Source organism: Zonotrichia albicollis, chromosome 4, assembly GCF_047830755.1.
Source record: "Zonotrichia albicollis isolate bZonAlb1 chromosome 4, bZonAlb1.hap1, whole genome shotgun sequence".
Classification (NCBI taxonomy): Eukaryota; Metazoa; Chordata; class Aves; order Passeriformes; family Passerellidae; genus Zonotrichia; species Zonotrichia albicollis.
Window position 1 is genome coordinate 8,052,208 of NC_133822.1, and position 18,051 is coordinate 8,070,258.

At 43.2% G+C, this 18,051-nt stretch overlaps 1 protein-coding gene across 4 annotated transcripts in view; it reads right to left on the reverse strand.

Moving 5' to 3' along the window:
- Positions 1 to 17,766, reverse strand: part of FRMD4A (FERM domain containing 4A) — a 378,230-nt gene extending 360,464 nt beyond the window's left edge. Inside the window, exons 1-2 of one of the 4 annotated variants that reach the window (XM_014268639.3) lie at positions 17,610 to 17,766; positions 16,999 to 17,133 (exon numbers count right to left, since the gene is read on the reverse strand). In XM_014268639.3, the coding sequence (XP_014124114.2) occupies positions 16,999 to 17,043 (45 nt within the window). In that variant the 5' untranslated portion in view covers positions 17,044 to 17,133; positions 17,610 to 17,766. Of the gene's footprint in view, positions 1 to 16,998; positions 17,134 to 17,231; positions 17,371 to 17,414; positions 17,579 to 17,609 lie in introns of those variants that run through there. The other 3 variants (XM_014268636.3, XM_014268637.3, XM_014268638.3) reach the window with 3 other exon arrangements.
- Between the last annotated feature and the right edge of the window lie 285 nt (positions 17,767 to 18,051).

The following is an 18,051-nucleotide window of genomic DNA, read 5'->3' on the forward strand; positions in this document are numbered from 1 at the left end:
AGATCAAATAAATCTGGTTACCTTGGCTAGTCAGTTTTCCTATTCTAAACTTCTCGATCTGGATGGTTATTTTAATCATCTCAGTGAGTTGCAATAATCAGCAGCCTGATACTAACAAAACTGACACTGGGGGAAAATAACTCTGATCTGTTTGATTAAAAATAACCATGAATGCAGCAGTGAAAGGCTCCAGCAGGTGGGAAGGGCTGGAGACCCAGAGAGCACAGAGGAGAAGGCCAAGGGAGGGAAGAGCAGAGCAGCTCTCCCTGCTCTCCAGCAGGCACAGTGGGGACACGGCTGTGGCTCACAGGCAGGCAATAACTCTGCCAGATATTGCAATCTATAGCTCACTGACCCCAAATTATTACTGCACTCCTCTCATGCATTCAGTCATTTTCTCCCCTGATTCAGCAGGATTCAAGTGGGCAAGCTGAAAGAAACTAAACTCATTAGCCCTGCTGGAAAAAATGATAAAAAAGGTGTATCCATCCCCTCTGTGTTTTTTAATGTTGTGTTGGAGAATTTGTCTTAAAACGTTCTTCAGATCTAGCCACAAGTGTATCCAAATCACTGGTGCATTATGAAATGGCATCATCATTAAGAGAGGAGTTTTGAGACAGCATCCAAACAAAACTGCAGATTTGTGCCCCAGCTCAGGAAGGTGCTGAGGGACAGGATGAGCCCCTGGGACACTGTTGCTCCCACAGTTCCAGAAGCCCTAAAATCGCTGCTGCAGTCAAACAATTATAGTGACATTAAAACAAAGACTTTTCTTCAAAGACAATTAACCCACAAAAGAACCATGAGTCACAGGAATCTGCATAGGCAAAATTTTAAAGCAAAATTGTCTCTTATTCTATGACTACATGTCCTTGTAAGAAGTTCCTCTCCAGGTCTCTTGTAGACTCCAAACTTTATGACTTGATTTGACTCCTTTCAATTAATGAATTGTTCTTAACCAATAGGTTTTCTCACTTTTACCCTTCCAGTTCTCCCCCCAGTCCCACTGGGAGGAAGTGAGAGAGTGGCTGTGTAGGGTTGAGTTGTTGGCTGGGGTTAAGCCATGACAGTCATCTAGGCTTGCTGGTCTTCCCATCTGTTCCAGCACGATCCCACAGGTACCGTTCAGCTGGCAGCCTACAACCTCCACCATCCTCAAGCCAGCCCCTCAGCTTAGCCCAAGGCCAGAAAGCAACAGTGAACAGATTTTTACTTGTTCAAATATTCACTGCATGAAGGAAAGTTTTATATACATGTTTCATACAGGCAATTTTCAAGTTTGTCGCTACTCTTCACTGAATCTGCTCTATCCAGAAGATGTCATCCATGCTGGACACTAGAAATTATGAAAATAATACTGGTCTCTTCCCAACACAAGGTTGATGGTTTATTCGCAGTTTAATATTATCATCTCCTGGTTTTACTGCAGGCAGCAGCATTTTCTGTTGTTGAGACTGCAAACCAGATGAGTTCTAACTCTGTTCAGCTAGACAAACACATGCACATGTTCCTCCAGTAGTCAGCAACAAAAGCAAAACAGGATCACCTTCTATAAGCATCAAACACAGCCTGCCTACCCAAGGTACATAAAAATGCTTGGCACAGCGAGATGCATCACAGCAAAATCTTGATTTGACTAAGTGTTTGATATCCTTATGCAGCCATTACTGCTAACAGGATTCATAAGTCACATTCCTTTAACATATGCAACTTTAAAGGGGACCATTCACTTCTTATTTAAATCTTCCCATAAATTTCCCCAGAGGAAAACCTGCAATGGAGCAGCTATCCTTACCAGCCAAGGGAGACAAATGTCCAATTTACAGTGATCTAAAAGATTTGGAATCAAGGATGAAGAAGAAATAATAATTTTTACTATGTTTGCAAAGTTCAGTCAGAATAAAGTTCCTGCCTTTAACAAGAGCCCAGGTGTGCAAACACAGTAGCAGGGGGCTAATATAGAGGTCATAATTGTGGGTAAGGGATAAGGTTTAGATTATCACAGCTGATTATTGGGATGTGGAAGGGAGAAAGCAGTGAATTCCTGGCAGGAGGAGTAAATTCACCTATCACTGTCAATGATGCCTCATCCTCTGCTAAAAAATTAGGTATACCTTCAAAATATGATATTTCTGGGTTTTTCTGATAGTTGCACGGATAGTGCAATGGGGAATGATAAGACCACCTTAACTGTTGGATTTGAAGCAGCTGAGGTTACTGTTCTCCAGCTGACACCCAGCAGTTAAATTTCATCTGCTGCAAAGCAAAGGAAAATCAATTCACACCGGCTGTCAAAGAAGAGCATTGAGAGCAGAAGAGAGCATCCACACAGCCAGAGACCTCATCTAGCTGGGATGAAGGGAACACCTAACTGGCCTGATCCCTTGATGGCAAAGATCATCCCACAGAATCCAATTCTCTGCAAGCTTAATTTTCAGCTACAGTTATCTTGACTATCCTGTGAAGGATTTTCTCCCCCACAACTAGAAGAGATTATTTTTAAGAAAGACAGGAACCAGGTAGGACAAGTGAGCCATCGATTTCTACTTCTCACCAAAGCTCTTCAAATTCCTGAGGGAAAACCCTGATGGGAAACATTCCCCAAAACTTGAGAACAGAATATTAATGTGTAGAAGTGAAAATAAAATTTGTTTCAACTGTGGCCTGTGTCTTGAGACATGTTGCATTAGGTTTTAGATGAGAATATTGACAAAACCCAACAAAACCCAAAGAGGGATTTAAAGATCTAATAGTACCTCTCTTGTACTCACCAATTTAGATCTCAGTACAGCTTGTACTTGATGCTTACCAGCAGGACACCTCCAGATAATTTGATTCTGGCAATAAGACAGCCCTTTTTCTAATCACTGCAGACTCCCCCAGCAGATGCTGGGCTCGGGAGCCCTCGCTGTGGTTTCTCACCGTGTGGTGCCTCTGTGCACGCTGCAGCTCCACAGGACAAAAATTAAGACACTTTGTGTGAAGCTTTGAACACTTCTCTGAGGGGAAGCTGCCTTCTTATTTAGACTGACAGGAGCAGGATTGAATTGAACTGTAGAAGAAGCGGTTTGGAGGAGAGAAAATTTGTTTCTTCCCACAAGGAGGTCCTTCCAGCCCACTGCCTGGGGAACCAGGCACTATTCCCCTAAGGTGGCTCACATATTTGTGGAGGTCCAATGGGAATCACAAGCTGCAGCTGGTTAGCACAAAGACGACTCAGCAGTGCTGCAGAGGGCAAAAAAACTTTAAAGGCTTCTGATGGATGCATGTTTTCACTTGCATGTGATGTCTTCAAGGAAATGAGGGATCACCAGAGCTACTGATGGGCAGCTGCTCTTTGGAGAGCTGGTAGGGTGCCATTAACCTGCCAAACATCTCCCCACACACTGCTTTGTGTGAGATTTTGCCCCCAAAGACAGAAATCACCATCATTGGCTCTCCTAAGCCTGTAGAGATGTGAGCTCCCAGGAGGGCCCCATATTGAGGTGTCCCAGAGCACGTCCCCCTCTCCTGCCAGGACCCCAAGGAAAGAAAGGATCCAAAAGGCAAATCTTTCTGCTTTCCCTAAGTCACCAGGTTTGGAAAGCACCCAGATGGGTGACAGGAGTCCTGTGCTCTACACTCCTGCACCAAGGATGAATTCTCCACTTTTCCTGCCACCTGTCCTATACAAATATAAATTTTCCGCAGGAGCTGCAGCCAGCACCCTCCCTAAATTCCCACTGCCAAATGGATACTGCAGCTCTCTCCTCCACTGCTATAGTCTCTTAGTCTTTCATGCTACTGGAAAGAAAGCAATTCTGTATATCAAATAATTTTTAGGAATGGCAAACCTGGTAAGTAACCAGTGAAGGTTCATTTTGACCTTATGATCTTAATAAAAGCTTACATTTTTCTTTGGAATTTCACTTTGAAGCAAGTGAATTAAACAGTGATAGAATACTCATTTTATTGACAGTTTGTGTTAACAGGACCTGAGCACTTTATCCAGCCAGTGACTAATATGCAGAACCAATTTATCTATGGCTGATTTATTTATATGTAGTACAGTGCAATTAAGAGAATAAGCCACACTTCATCCAAGAGGGTAGCAGCACGACAGTGGCATTGCTGAGCTAGCACAGGGACGTGCTCAACCTGCTGTTCAGAAGATCTGGGATCCCAGTTTTATGGTGCCTCTGTATCTCTGCAAGTTTCAGCTCTGTTTAATCACAGCCCAGCCCACTCTGCATTACCTTCTTTACCGTAATGTCTCTTAATTTCTTGTGTCCTTAACCCAAGCCTTCCATCTGCTGTGAGCCTGCAACCTCCCATCCAGAAGTGACCTTCTCAATAGCTATAAACCAAACCTGAAGATGAATCTTTATGCAATAAACATAGCCAAAAGCTTGTTACACGAATGAGAGAAAGATACTGGAAATAAAATTTTAAAATAAAATAAATTCCTCAAGAACACAAGAGCAACAGTCTGAAATGTCTTGCCTTCACATCTCATCATCTCTCCATGATGGAGTGCAGTTAGACCTCAGCAAGAAGAAACATGGGTAAAATGACCCATACATTGTGCTGTAGCTGGATTTCTGTTTGTGTTTATCCCAAAGCACCCTTCACGGCTGTGACTAAAGGACTTGTGGAAAAAAGCAGCTCCTCTCCCTCCTGCAAATGTTCAACAGCATCAACATTGTCAGATTCTCCCCATTGTCTCTCTGGTTCTCTCCAACTTGGGGGATTCCTGCAGACAGCAACAGAGAAGTGAAAGAAAACTTGAACAGAACTGTGACCGTGTTCACAGTCCGAGGAAGAGGGAAGAGACAAGAATGTCGGCTCCATGTTTCAGAAGGCTTGATTTATTATTTTATGATATATATTATATTAAAACTATACTAAAAGAATAGAAGAAAGGATTTCATCAGAAGGCTAGCTAAGAATAGAATAGCAAAGAATGATAACAAGGGCTTGTGGCTCAGCTCTCTGTCCGAGCCAGCTGACTGTGATTGGCCATTAATTAGAAACAACCACATGAGACCAATCACAGATCCACCTGTTGCATTCCACAGCAGCAGATATCAATGCTTACATTTTGTTCCTGAGGCCTCCCAGCTTCTCAGGAGAAAAAATCCTAAGGAAAGGATTTTTCATAGAATGTGTCTGTGACACAGAACCAGACTGATCTGCAGCGCACTGCACCTCATTTGCTTGGATTTGACTCCACCTGCCCTCCCCAAACCATCCTCTGCCTCCCCTGTGCTTTCCTCCTGCTGCACCCTCAGCCCCTCGCTGGGTCCTTGGCTAAGGCTGCCCCAGGAGTGACTGCAACCATCAGCATGATGTCCTTTATCTGCACAGCTACCACTGGAGACACTGAAATATGAGAGCAAACGTTCAGCCTTGGGAAAGCACAAGGGATCCTTCTGGATTACACTCAGCAATCAGCCAACAGCCAATGCCTCACAAAAAGAAAACAAGTTGCACCAAGATGGGCTTTGGTTTCTCTGAACTGATTGTTCCTGGGAGTCATGCATGGGTTTAAGAAAAGATCACTCAAAATGTCACTTGCAGCAAAGCCAGTTTCACGTTCTGTATCACCAATTTTTCTTTCCTTTGGAGCCGAATGCAAAGCCCTGGGCAATCATTGCCACTTCATAGTGAGTTTAGCTAATGTGCTTAAAAGCCACTGTTGTCAAAAAGAAGGGCAGCAATATAAAATAGAGCCACTAACCTCCTGCCACTGAGGTGACTGGTCACATTGTGCATTTATTTCAGTGTGAACAGATCCAGGTCTAGAGTATTCTCAGAAGAACCTTAGAAACCAGTCATAGGGTAAAATTAACACCTGCTGATTGATCAAGATTTTAGTGATTGAATTTTGAACCGGAAAAACAGTGCATATAAAAAAAAATAAAGAAGAAAGAAAAAGTAGCATATCTCTGTTTTCCCGTCTGCTCAAAATTTACTGCTGTGGTTTCTATCTCTGTTTTTTATTAAGTAGTCTTTGCCCTAGAGGAAATAGTTCTTTTGATGTTACAGTTGACCTTTTGGTTTTACTCTACATAAAATTTTTCCCCTGAAGAGAGTTTGTATCTCAGCAAAAAAGGAGGGGAAAATAAAACAACTCTATTTTTATTTTTTTTTATTCCCAGCTACAACTTGCATTGGAATCAATGTACAAAGGTAACCAGATTTTGCATCAGCATTTTACATTTTCCCAACAAGCTCTCCTATATTAAAACATGATCCTATGGGAATAATCCACTCCTTTTGAAAACTTGTTTTTCACTTACTCACTAGATTTCTGTAAGATTTTAGCGTAGCTATCTGCAAATTATCTTTTAATGAATCCATCTCATGAGTATTGAGGATGGTAGTGATATTTCTGTCAGGAACACGTGAGGAGGAAAATTCTCACATGGGTATTCAGGATCATACTGTATAAACAATTACAGCATTCAATGTCTGCAGAAAATCAAGAGGCAAATCAGCAGTGAATATCAATTATACATCTGCTGCATCACAGAGGCAGATGGCACTTTAATTGTACATCCGAAACATTATGGACAATTTTCCCCAACTCAACCTCATTGAAATAGTGGCTTTAGCACCTAAAAATATCAAGACAGGGTATGTGTGCAATGACTCATCTAAGAACTCATTTCAGTTTGAAGATAAATATTCCACCAGTAAACCAATAACAATCTTCAAGATGCATAGCTCAAACGTGCTGTCTTGATCTAGGTACAAACTTTTATTGATGAAAAGCAATGGGGCGACTGAACAGCTCACACCACTGAGCTCAGAGTGTGAAATTGTCAAGGAGTTTGAAGATCAATGAGACAAATTCTTTTGATTGCATCTGTAGAAATTGGAAATGTCATGGAGATAAGTAGAATAATATGGATTTACACTCTTTTCCCAGCATGATCCTGAGAGAAGAAAGCTCAAATCCTTCTCCCTCAGACACGAATGGTTTTGTGCAATGAGGGAAGTTTTATGGAACTTAAACAGACTCAACTACAGCTACTGACCATGGAAAATCAATTGACATCAGCCTGCATATGAAAGAATGACACTGACTCCCCAGAGACTGTTGTGCTAATGCCCAAATACCAAACGTGTTGTGAATGCTTACTTAATTAAAGATTATTAAAAATTAAAACTGACTCTCATAAGAGATTACTATATTATTCAATTTGCAAAAGCTTTGGCAATTAAGCCACCACTGCTTTATTATAGTCAGTGATGCAGATTTCCAACAGGACTTGTTCCTTACTCCCATCATGTACAAAACTGCTGGGTTTTTCAATTTGTCTACGTGGTCATACAGTCTTAAAATATTCAGTAACTCTGCAATCAGTTTACATTTCATCATGCAAGTGCATAGCACTCATCTCCTCCTCTCTTCCCCATATATATTCATGGTTAGCCACAGCAGACACATTTTATTTGCAATGTGAGCACATATGCATTTTCTTGGAAGAAGTTTAGGAAGTTAATATTAAAACCTGTATCTGGAAGGGGTAATCCCTAAAAAGGGACAAACCAAACCGGAACATTCAAAACAGGATCCATGTCCAAGAAACCAGGCCCCTCTGGGCTTTGCAGTTAAGGTTTAATTTCTACTGGTGCATCAAAGCTTTTACAGGAACTTCACATGGATGATTCTTTACTTAGATCTTTGGATTTAAGTAGTACATCCAAAAATCAGAAACTCCCTAAACTGACCTAAGCCCTGCCTGACCAAAGAAGTCTAGTAGCACAGCTTTGATGGAAGAATAGCTAAAACATTCCCACAATACAAAAACATTTGTGTTGGAACCAGTGTAAGCAGCATGGTTAGTTTATTATTTCTTACAAGACAGTGAATGATATTAGATCCAGAGGAAGAGAGTTGAAGAGAGGTATTCAGCAGGGGACTCTGAACAAGTAAACCTTTGCTTATATAAGGATGGTGACAAAAGAAGTTTCTGTATTGATCAAGAGCGTAAAATAGGTCTCTTCATATAATTTATTTAACTCCTGACTCCAAACCAAAATTTCCAAGTGGGAAAGTAAAAAGCAAAACACTGCTAGGAACATCAGCAGATTACAAAACCCCCCCATCCTTTTTTTTTGTGCCATCACTGTCTATTCTGCAGTCTGTAATTTTGTCTATTTAGAGCTGAAGTGCTTCCTCACAATGTCATTTGAGCCAGCAGCCTCATAATATTGATTCAAGGACTTTGGTTTCAGCAAAATACTCACTCCATTTTAAACACATGATTAGAGAAAACGGCATTCAACATAAAAATGTTTAACTGCTTTTAAGGTAGTAAATAAGTGCTATTGTTACTAATATCTTGTTAAAGCAAAGTGCTAAAAAATGTTTCTCATTATTTTTTTGTTCTGTTAGCACTTTGTCTTGAGCAATAACAACAACAAAAGAATTCTCAACTACACCAGGGGAGGAAATAAATTAACCCTCACAACTGTGGTTTTTAACTTCACTTTTCAGTGACAATATCATTCTGCTGCTTTGGGGACTCTGACCTACAGAACAGATTGAGGGACAGCACAAACACAAATTTCCCTATAGCTTCTACTTGATCTGGGATTTGAAAGCCCTTCTAGAGGTGATAATATAAGCAAAAGAAAGAAAAGAAAAAAAAAGGCTGTTTCACATGAGAAGGATTTTGGTCCATCACCAAAACCTTGGAAACCCAATCCAAAGCAGAAATATTAGGACACAAACACCAGTGGTTCCACATGGTGCAACAACTGCCCCATTTGCCCCACAGCCAGCCACCCAGAGTCTGTGCCTTGCTGCTGAAGATGCCAACACAAGAGATTGGTTTTCCATTCCCCTGGGACTGGCAGCACAAACCTGTGTCAATCTTTTGGGAAGGCCAACATTTTAAGACACATAAAGCTAAATGAGCAACCTCTCAAACGCTCCAATTAGATGATTTCTGTTTTTATGAAAGTGAGCAAACTCTTAATACCCTGAAAATGAATGTAAATTCAGAGTAATTGGGAACAGCCTTTGCACCCAAATCTCTGAAATGAGACCAGAACAGGGAAAATGAGTTCCTGAAAAGCTCATGCCAAGTCTTTTCTATTACAATAGCTTCTATAGCAGCAGTAATAATGACCTTCACTAGACATTTCCTTGAGTACTAACGACCTGGGGTTAATGGCCCGAGGCATCGTTTTATGCAGCCAACTATTGCAGCCAGCAATTAATTACCAGGATATACAATGTGCTCTGACCACTACGGCTCAATTAGCCTCATATTATTGGAAAATGAAAAACTTGTCAATCTTATTTACTGTGAAGGTGTCTTGGATTTTATTTTTGTATATTAGACTAAAAAACCCCTTGAACCTATATTAAGCCAAACATATGTTCTACAACACTCCTCCATTAACTTCGCCCAAGTTACGGGGAGCCAAAGCCGAGCGTCTCGCAATACCAGGATTATCACAGCCTGCCCACAGACAGAAAAATGCTGTGGAGCAAGGATCTGTCTGAATCCTGCTTCTGCACTAGAAAAGCCTCCCTAAAAATAATTTTCATCTCTCTGGTGGTTGTAAATGGACTGAGAGGAGGGAGAACAGTGAGGGGCACACTGCAGAGAGCATCCCTTCACTGCCAAGAGTGTGTGCTGGAGTAAGGACAGGAAGAGGAAGGGCTATCCTGCTTTCAAGCAAGTTTTGTCATGCCCCAATATCCCTCCAACAGATTTACAAAGATATAGGGGTAGGTTATTTTTGCACCCAGGTTTGTGCCCTCCCAGTTTATGTTCATTCATTACATTTCACTGTTTCAGCAAGGCTTTTGCAAAATGCCCTGAAAACCAAGCACTGTTGGCTCAAGTGCTATTGGTCCTGGTCAGTTGTTTGTATTTCAGCACTATCACTAGGTTTTTGGGGACCTGAAAAGCTAAGGTCCTCAGGCACTAGAGCTAGATGTAGAAGTTGTTTGCTTTAATTTGGGAATTACCAGCTTCAGTCCCATGAAGGATGCAAAAAGCTGATCAGGTTGTGCCTGTAGATCCATTCCTCTAAATATGTTTCTGGTGCTCACTGTGGCTTTTGTTTCCATGAAATACAGACACTCTGTGGGTGTCTTTGTGCCAGGAGGCTTCTCAGGGAACACTGGCATCTCAGTGCTTTCCATCAAGACTTGGTCTCAGGCATTGCTGCTGAACAAGTGCAAGCTAACAGGGCTCTGAGCAGGACTCCTTCATATGATAAGACCCTTCAAAAAAGCAAGCAGGAGCCTTGATCACATGCTTTGAGAGCTGCAGTTTCAGGCCAGCACAAGACTTCATTTAAACAAGAAAATTCATATATCTTGAAATGGATGATGGGTTCAGCTTAGTTTGATCCTCAGTGCCATTAAAACCTCCTTGTGAAATGGCTGATTTCAAATGCACTTCTGCAAGTTTCTGTGCTTGCTGATAGCTAAAAGCAGAAAGCACTGAGACACGTGGAGGCAAAATGTGTGTGTCTGTCTGGAGGAGCACAGGGAGGTGTTTACCCAAGGTTTGCCAGTGATGGCAAAGGTGGAAACAGAGATTTCCTGGCAGACTTTGTGGTGGATTCAGAGAGCTGGGAACAGTGTGCTGGCTGATAAAAGCCTAAAATTCCACCCAGTCTCTCTGATTGACCCCCCAAACCAGATTTTGGCTCAGCAAACTGTGGTGGCTTTTGTTTTCAGCAAGTCACAAGGCAGCCGTCACCGGGGTTGGCAGGACTGGCCACCTGAGCACAGCAGCTTTAGGTGCCACACCACAAAAATCTATATTTCCATGGGGTGTACTGAGGAAGGATCCACATGGGACTTCTGTGCATCTCTGAGCCCTGATGTGCTAACCACACTAGCCTGTCAGCAGGCTGGATCATTGCCATGCTGAGAAATTATGAGTACAGTAATTACAGCAGTATGACATTGGTAACCAGGAGGCGAAGAATGGGAAAAAATGCAATTGTCCAATGTCACAAGTCCTTCTCATGTATTAATAGCTATTTATAACCTTGCAGCTTTATTAGGGCAATTATAGGATTTTTAACATTTTATTTTAGTTTAGGGATATCAGTCAAGCTTTCCAATGCATTTTATTTATGAAAAGCCAAAGTGGTATTATTCTTTTATATATTGTCAAAAGGAGTTGACTTATTTAAAGATCTTTTCAACTCGTTAGTATGTTACTTTTCTTCTAATTGTAGAAATGCTCCAATTAATCATAATGATCATTTACTCAAGTGCCCACTAATTCTCTTCTACAAATAGCAATGCTCTAAAGCATTGGGGAAAAAAATGAAATCAATGGCCACATCTCTGATGAGATAATTTTATCAGTCATTCAGAATGAACAGCTAGAATACAAAGCAAAAGCCATATACATAAGGAAAAAGAAAAAAAGATAAACCAGTAATCCCTCTTACTCCTTTTTTAAGGCATAGTTATAAATATGAGAATTCAGATGAGCAAACATTATGGTTGGCTTCTTCAATGGCATGCTCGAGCAGAGGGACAGGGAAAATAAAATTGATGGCATGCACTAGAGCAGAATGGGAGGATAACAATTTTACAGCCGTGCAGCTCAGATGGCTAAAAGGTGACATCCACCACGGGGAAGCCAAGAGTAATCCCAGGGAGTGTTTAATCTCATTTAGCTGAATTAAATCACTGTGTTTGAAGACTTACTGCAAGTTTACAAAGGCAAATAGTAAAGTTCAGAAATAATTCAGTGCTACAGGGGAAATTATCAACGAGAAATGGCTAAATTCCCAGTCCATGGTCGCAAGCAGCCACGCAGCACCAAGCAGGAATTTGCTTCTCTCACACCATCCTCTAAAAGAGCAACCAGCACAGCTCAGCTACTGCGGCTGGTGAAGCCCATTAGCAAATTACTGCCTGGCTGGAGCAAGGGCAGAGCCAGGGAGGAAGGGAGATTCCTGCCAGCACGGATCCTCCCCAGGGAGCTCCGGGTGCCGTGGCACATTATCATCTCCTGCCCAGACCTTCTGGCAAGGCTGCAGGTGGAGCCCACACACCTGCACGATGGAAATATCTGTGAAAGCAGCATGGGGAGGGCTGCATAATCACCTCTCCTCGCTGTGCAAGTGTCCCCACAGACCTCATTTTGGGCACGAAGCTGAAGAGGGCCAGATGTCAGCGGCGCAGTGGGGTCCTGGGGGAAGGCGCTAGCCATCCCGAGCAGCGCTGCTCACACCCAGAGAGGTGTGTGCCAGTCACACACTGTGACACGTCACCCTGTCACCCTGCCTCAGCATCAGCTGGAGCTGCATTAACCTCCTCGCCATGCCACAGAAAGCAATGAGTGGGTTTTGTTTTGGTGGAAAGAGCGTGCCAAGCATTGACCTCCCAGGGCAGCGCGGTGCGGAGATGCGGTTGCAGTGAGGAGGTTTGCATGTCGAGGGCTTTTGCACGCTGTCAACACAGAAATAATTTAATCCTGAGATGAGAGAGGCAGAAAATGACCTCATCCTTCCACTGTAACCTTGCTGCTCCCAAAGGTTTTAATATGATCCTCCAAGCCGAGCTGTGCTGCTGCAATCTGTCTGGAGGTTTGAGGGGGACAGAGCACAGCTCTATGGGGGGAGGGGGCAGTCCTAGCTCTAAATGGGGCTTGGAAGCTCTCTGTCATTTTAGTTACCAAATTTGTCTTCTCAAGGGCAGACTTCAGACATAAAACATAGCAGTTAAACGTATGAAATAATTTATGGAATATCTGGAATGTTGTCAAGTCCAACTGAGCAGGGCATGGCCCTCACAGGGTTTAGCAGGATACAGTTAAATCTTGGAGTGTGCTTTAAGAGCAATTCTGAAGAGTTCATTGCTACACTCCAGAAAAATTATCAGATCAAGGAGATTCACATTGTTTTGAGGACTCCAGTGTAGCTTTCCTTGAGGGATAGAGGGATGATTAAAGAGAGCCCTCTTAAAAAGGAGGGCTGGAATCACATCAGAAATCTGGGATTTTCAGCGGACAATGACTCAGATGCCAATTATTTCTGATGCATTTAGCAGTTTTCACATCTTCCTGGGGCAGGTGTCTGCTTCCCAGCAGAACAAGGAAACACCAAGGTCAGCACCTTTGATACTGCACTGGCCACCCAATACCTCCCTCTTTACCCTGGGCATTGTGAACATCACAGAGTTAATGCTCCAAATTCCCTGCTGGCCTTTTTCTCCTTAACTGGTTAAGGCCCATATAATGAAGGTCACTTAGGAAATTTCACATGCACCTCTATTCCAGCCTCAGCTTGGACGTAAGTCAGACCCAAAATAATGAAATTCACCACATGAAAGCATCACACAGACTCCTGAAAATAATCATGTTCCTACAAACACAAGCAATTACCATTAATTTACAAGTGCATTTATTTTCTCAAGTAATATTATTTCTTCAAGGAGAGTATTTGTATATACAGATGAGAAAGAGTAAAGCTGGATTATAAATAGGGGAAAAACTTCATCTTGATGGAGAGGGTGAGAGCAGCTAGATGAAGCTAGAAGCTGGAGCTTTACTGCAAACAGAGAACCATGCTTCTCTTCCCTACCATTTCACGATTAGATTAATTGGTAAACACTGAGCTACAGGTGTTGCTCATTGAAACCTCTGTTGTCACTTAACACAGATTAATTAGTGTTAGTGTCATGACCTAGAATAGTTTGGAAGTCAAGTCCCTGAGATGTATTTTCAGGAGATGCAGTAATGCTGTCTCAGGAGACACCAGGTATCGTAACTTATTGTGCTGTTAAGATATGTGCAGTCAATATGTCTGCAGCTTTAAAATTTTACAATATACTAATAAGACAGACATAAAAACTTATTGGTATCACTCCCATCAGTATTAATGATCCTAACACAGCAGGTGTTATCAGTCCTAACAAGACACGGAATTTGCTATTTCATGCTTAGATGCTCCTCTCTCTTGACTCCCAGAAGCTGAGGAAGCTCTGTTTTAATGATTTGATAATGCCACAGGCAGAGTCACTTTGGGCACAGTTCTGCCCAACTTCCTTCATGCTATACCAGGCAACATCCCTCATCTCCTGTGATTTCTGGGGCAAGGCAGAGGAGAGGCAGGAGTCCTGCAGAGCAGGCACATTCCAGAGGCATTTGCAGCACAAGATATTTACCAGAGTGGACAAGTTGCAGTTATATTTGCAGACTGCAGTTTTTGTATGACAGCAATATCTTTATATTAGGAAAATATATGTTTAAGACTGAAATTCTCTTTCATTGAGCCTTTTCTCTGGTCTGGGAGGGAAAAAGAAAAAGAAATAATCACTATAAACAAGGGGAAAAACACACCAGAGTATTGAACTGGCTAGAGAGCAATATAAATTTTTTAAAAATCAATTTAGATTAATTAATTATATAGCCAATATTTTTTTCACTAAAGAGAAGCGTGATCTGTCCACCTAAGACTGCAGGTGTATGAGATAATGGATGCACAAGAAATGTGCAATTGGGAACTGCTCTGGGCCACTCCAACACCATGTCCTGGGTAGCATTTACTGGACACAGGTAAGTCCTGAGCTGTCAGCACAGCTGGCACCCCAAAGTGCCACCTGGTCCCCTGAGCAGCTCTCTGCTGGGGCACACTGGGGCTGGATACCCATGTCCTGTGAATGGTCCTTCTGCAGGAAAGAAGCCCCACAGCCCAGAGATGTCCATCTTTCTTCATTGACCAAAAATGATTTTGGGATGAGAAAACTCCTGATTTGGATCACTCACTCAGTGCATCAAATGCCAGGAAAGGCAATTAATGGCTCTGTACCTTGGTTTCTTTATTTGCAGCACAAAGTGCTCTGAGGTGCCCCATGGAGAAGGAGATATTTTCAGACAATGATGCAGCACTGGCAAATGCTGCTGCTGATTATGCCTCATGAAAAGTGGATGGTTGGATGCACATTCTGCATCCTATTGCAGGGGAAATGCAGTACTGAAATGCTTCTCACTGCTAAACGAACACTCTCTCACTGGAGAATTCTCACTGAAGTATTAAAATCTACTTCTGTGGACTTCCCAAAGACATCTAATCTTTGAATCTCTAGAGGGTGGCAGTTTTAGAAGAGATGCCATTATAGCTGCTAATTGTTGGATGAATTATGCAAGAATTTATTATTGATTCAAGGGTAGCCTGCTCAGGCATGCAATCAAAGCCAAGGCAGAGCAGAGGGGAAAGGATGAGGTTTCTATAATTAACTAAGCTGATGCACAACCCAACGAAAAACCCAAGGCAAAAGAAGTAGTTTGCAAAGTGGAGCATTTTCCATAACAAATCACCTTTTCCACACCCATAACCAAACTCTAGTACCAGAGCAGAGCCCACTGTGACATTAACCCATTCTCAGCCCAGAAATGGATCTCCATCCCCCAGCCATCCACAGGGTCCAAGGCAGGAGCCCCTCTGGCTGTGGACCCCCAACCCAATCCAGCCCATCCACTGGGGCTGTGCCCAAGGTGAAGAGTCCCAAGGAGACCTGGTTACAGGCCAGAGCTCTGGAAATGCCCTAAAAATAACAACAGGGCAAGGCTGTGTAGCCACAGAAAGCCACATTTTAGAAGGGAAAATTTGCTGACAGCTTGGCACTGCACTGAAGTTTGACAAGGTCTGTTCAAGGAGTACAGAGATTGAGGAAAGAGAGGTTTAACTCCAGAATTCAGAGGGTACTGAAACTAAAAGCTAAAAGAGCCCAAACAATGACATAAGGGTTACAGACACTCATCCATTTATTTTTAAAAGAGAAATTAGAAAGAGGTCATTTAAAAAGCCAGGAAGGCCGGAGGTAAGCAAGAGGAAATAAAATGAGCTTGCACAGCAAGTCAGTCACTGACAAATATAAAACAAACCATGCAGAGGTTTAATAGCATGTTTAGCATTTCGAGTAATGGACATAAAATCTGCTTTTCTCAACTTGACCTTTGTTAACAACCTTAGGCACTGCAGGGCTGTGATGCTGCAGCATTCCCTTTACTAAACTCATCATGTCTCCGAGTGCTAGAGACCATTTCCTAATGCAATCAGAAGAGAGATCAGTGGTAATGACAATAATTATATAAATATGTATATAATGCCTATGTATCTATGCATTCTCGCGCACATGTGCACACACACACATGCTACTTACAACAACTCTCCAGCAGAAATGCTACAGTGACATTTAGATAGAAAAACATCCAGCAGAGATCTTACATTAAAATCATCTCTGATGCTGCTGCACAGAAAATGGCAACAGAAGTACCAGAGAGAGGAAAAAAAAATAAATAAAATCAGTAAAGCTAAGCAACTCTAATACCCCACCAAAAGGGCTTACTTTAATTGCAGCAGGACACTGGCACGTTTCTAGAGTCAGACACGTGTTCTAAATAATCTTCTTTAAAATATTATAAATATGCAGAACTTTCAGAAGTAGGTCAGTGGCTCAACATGTTGCAGCAAACAGCTCGAATAAACACCAGTCATTACCCTGTGCTCTGCAGTCAGGAGGAGATCTGGCACTCTGCAGAAGGGGAATGGCGATTCACTGCATTAGAGGAGCATTCCCCAGGTGATAGCACAGCTCAGCCTGGTCACAGCTGACAACATGCCTCCCAAACAGCAGAGAAATCAAGCTCTCCCTCTCATCTTTTAAGTTGTCTCACAGTCAAGCAAGGGCAAAAGCAGGAGGACGTGAGAATTCAAGACACTGATTTAATGAGCAAAATGAAATCTGCTGCTCAGGATAAACCCGAACACGAGTGCCGGAAAGGTGACTTCAAAATCCTGCCTTGAGCATCGGTCCAGATGTGCCAAAACCCATCGTGGGAGGAATGTCTCCTTGCAAGCCCCAGATGAGCCTCTTGCAAAGTTCCCTGGGACCCGTAAAAGCCAAGCGCCGGCTCACACAAAATCCCCCCGTGGATTTGGAGCCCTGAATCCGTGCGGTGCAGCTCCCCTTGCCCACCCCCCTTTCCCAAATGGATTTCAGCGAGCACTTACCATCAGCAAGCTCAGAGCAGATTCGGGAGCACGCTGCACAGCCATCTCCTCTCTTCCTACATACAAATCCTCCCCACGACTTGGTCAGCCCTCGGCCCTCCGTCACAGCAAAGCATCCACAGAGCCCACGGCTCACTGCAGGGAGAGAAACCCCAAATCAGGGTCGGAGAGCATTTGCAAGAGGAGGAGAGGAGGGATGAGGGGGTGGGGAGGAGAGGAGGGAAAGAAATAACCTTCACAGCCAGGGAAAGAAGCTTAAGCTAGGCCAAATTTTACACTAGAGAGCAGAGGAAAATGAAACAGAGAGCCGGCTGGAGAAACAAGATATCGGGAACTGCAGGATATTTAAAGCTCAGGCGCACGCCACCACAGAAATCAGCAGCAGCAGCAGCACAGGACATGTATCAAACACCTACATGACAGGTTAGGTCCAAGCCATCCTCCCCCTGCCCCAGCTCGCAGACTGTCATTAATTGTTCTTAATTGCCATGGTCCCTTACTGCACCTAAATAAATCCTGGGCAGCACAGAAGTGCCGTGCCCCTGACTCTGCATCTTCCTGCCTGCCCTGGTGATGCTGGCGCAGAAACCACGTCAAACCCCGCCACGTACCGCTCCCAACAGGGTCAAACCTCTCCTCTCTTCTCGCCTGCTCGGCAGAGCAGACGCCTGCACAGCACAGACATGAGCAGTGAGAGCAGCCAGAGCCACCCGGTTCTCACTTGAGAGTAACAATTACCTTTATCCTATTCCAGCCAGAGCTGGGTTACTCACTGACCCTTTTCACCTTATCCCCCCCCTCAAAGAAAGTCTCTTCCTCCTCCTCCCCTCCAAATGGACTCAGCTCCCCATGGAGCTAACACACTTTGCAGAAACATGTAATTACACAGGCTGTTGTGTTAGCGCTCTGATCACGCTGCCTGTACTGCATGGAAACGGCAGCCAGGCAGCCCCCCCTTCCCTTCTTTCCCTTCTCATCCCTTCCCTTCTCATCCCATCCCTTCTCAAGGAGAGACTGCTGCAAACCCCCCGAGCTCCCATGGTTAATCATCAA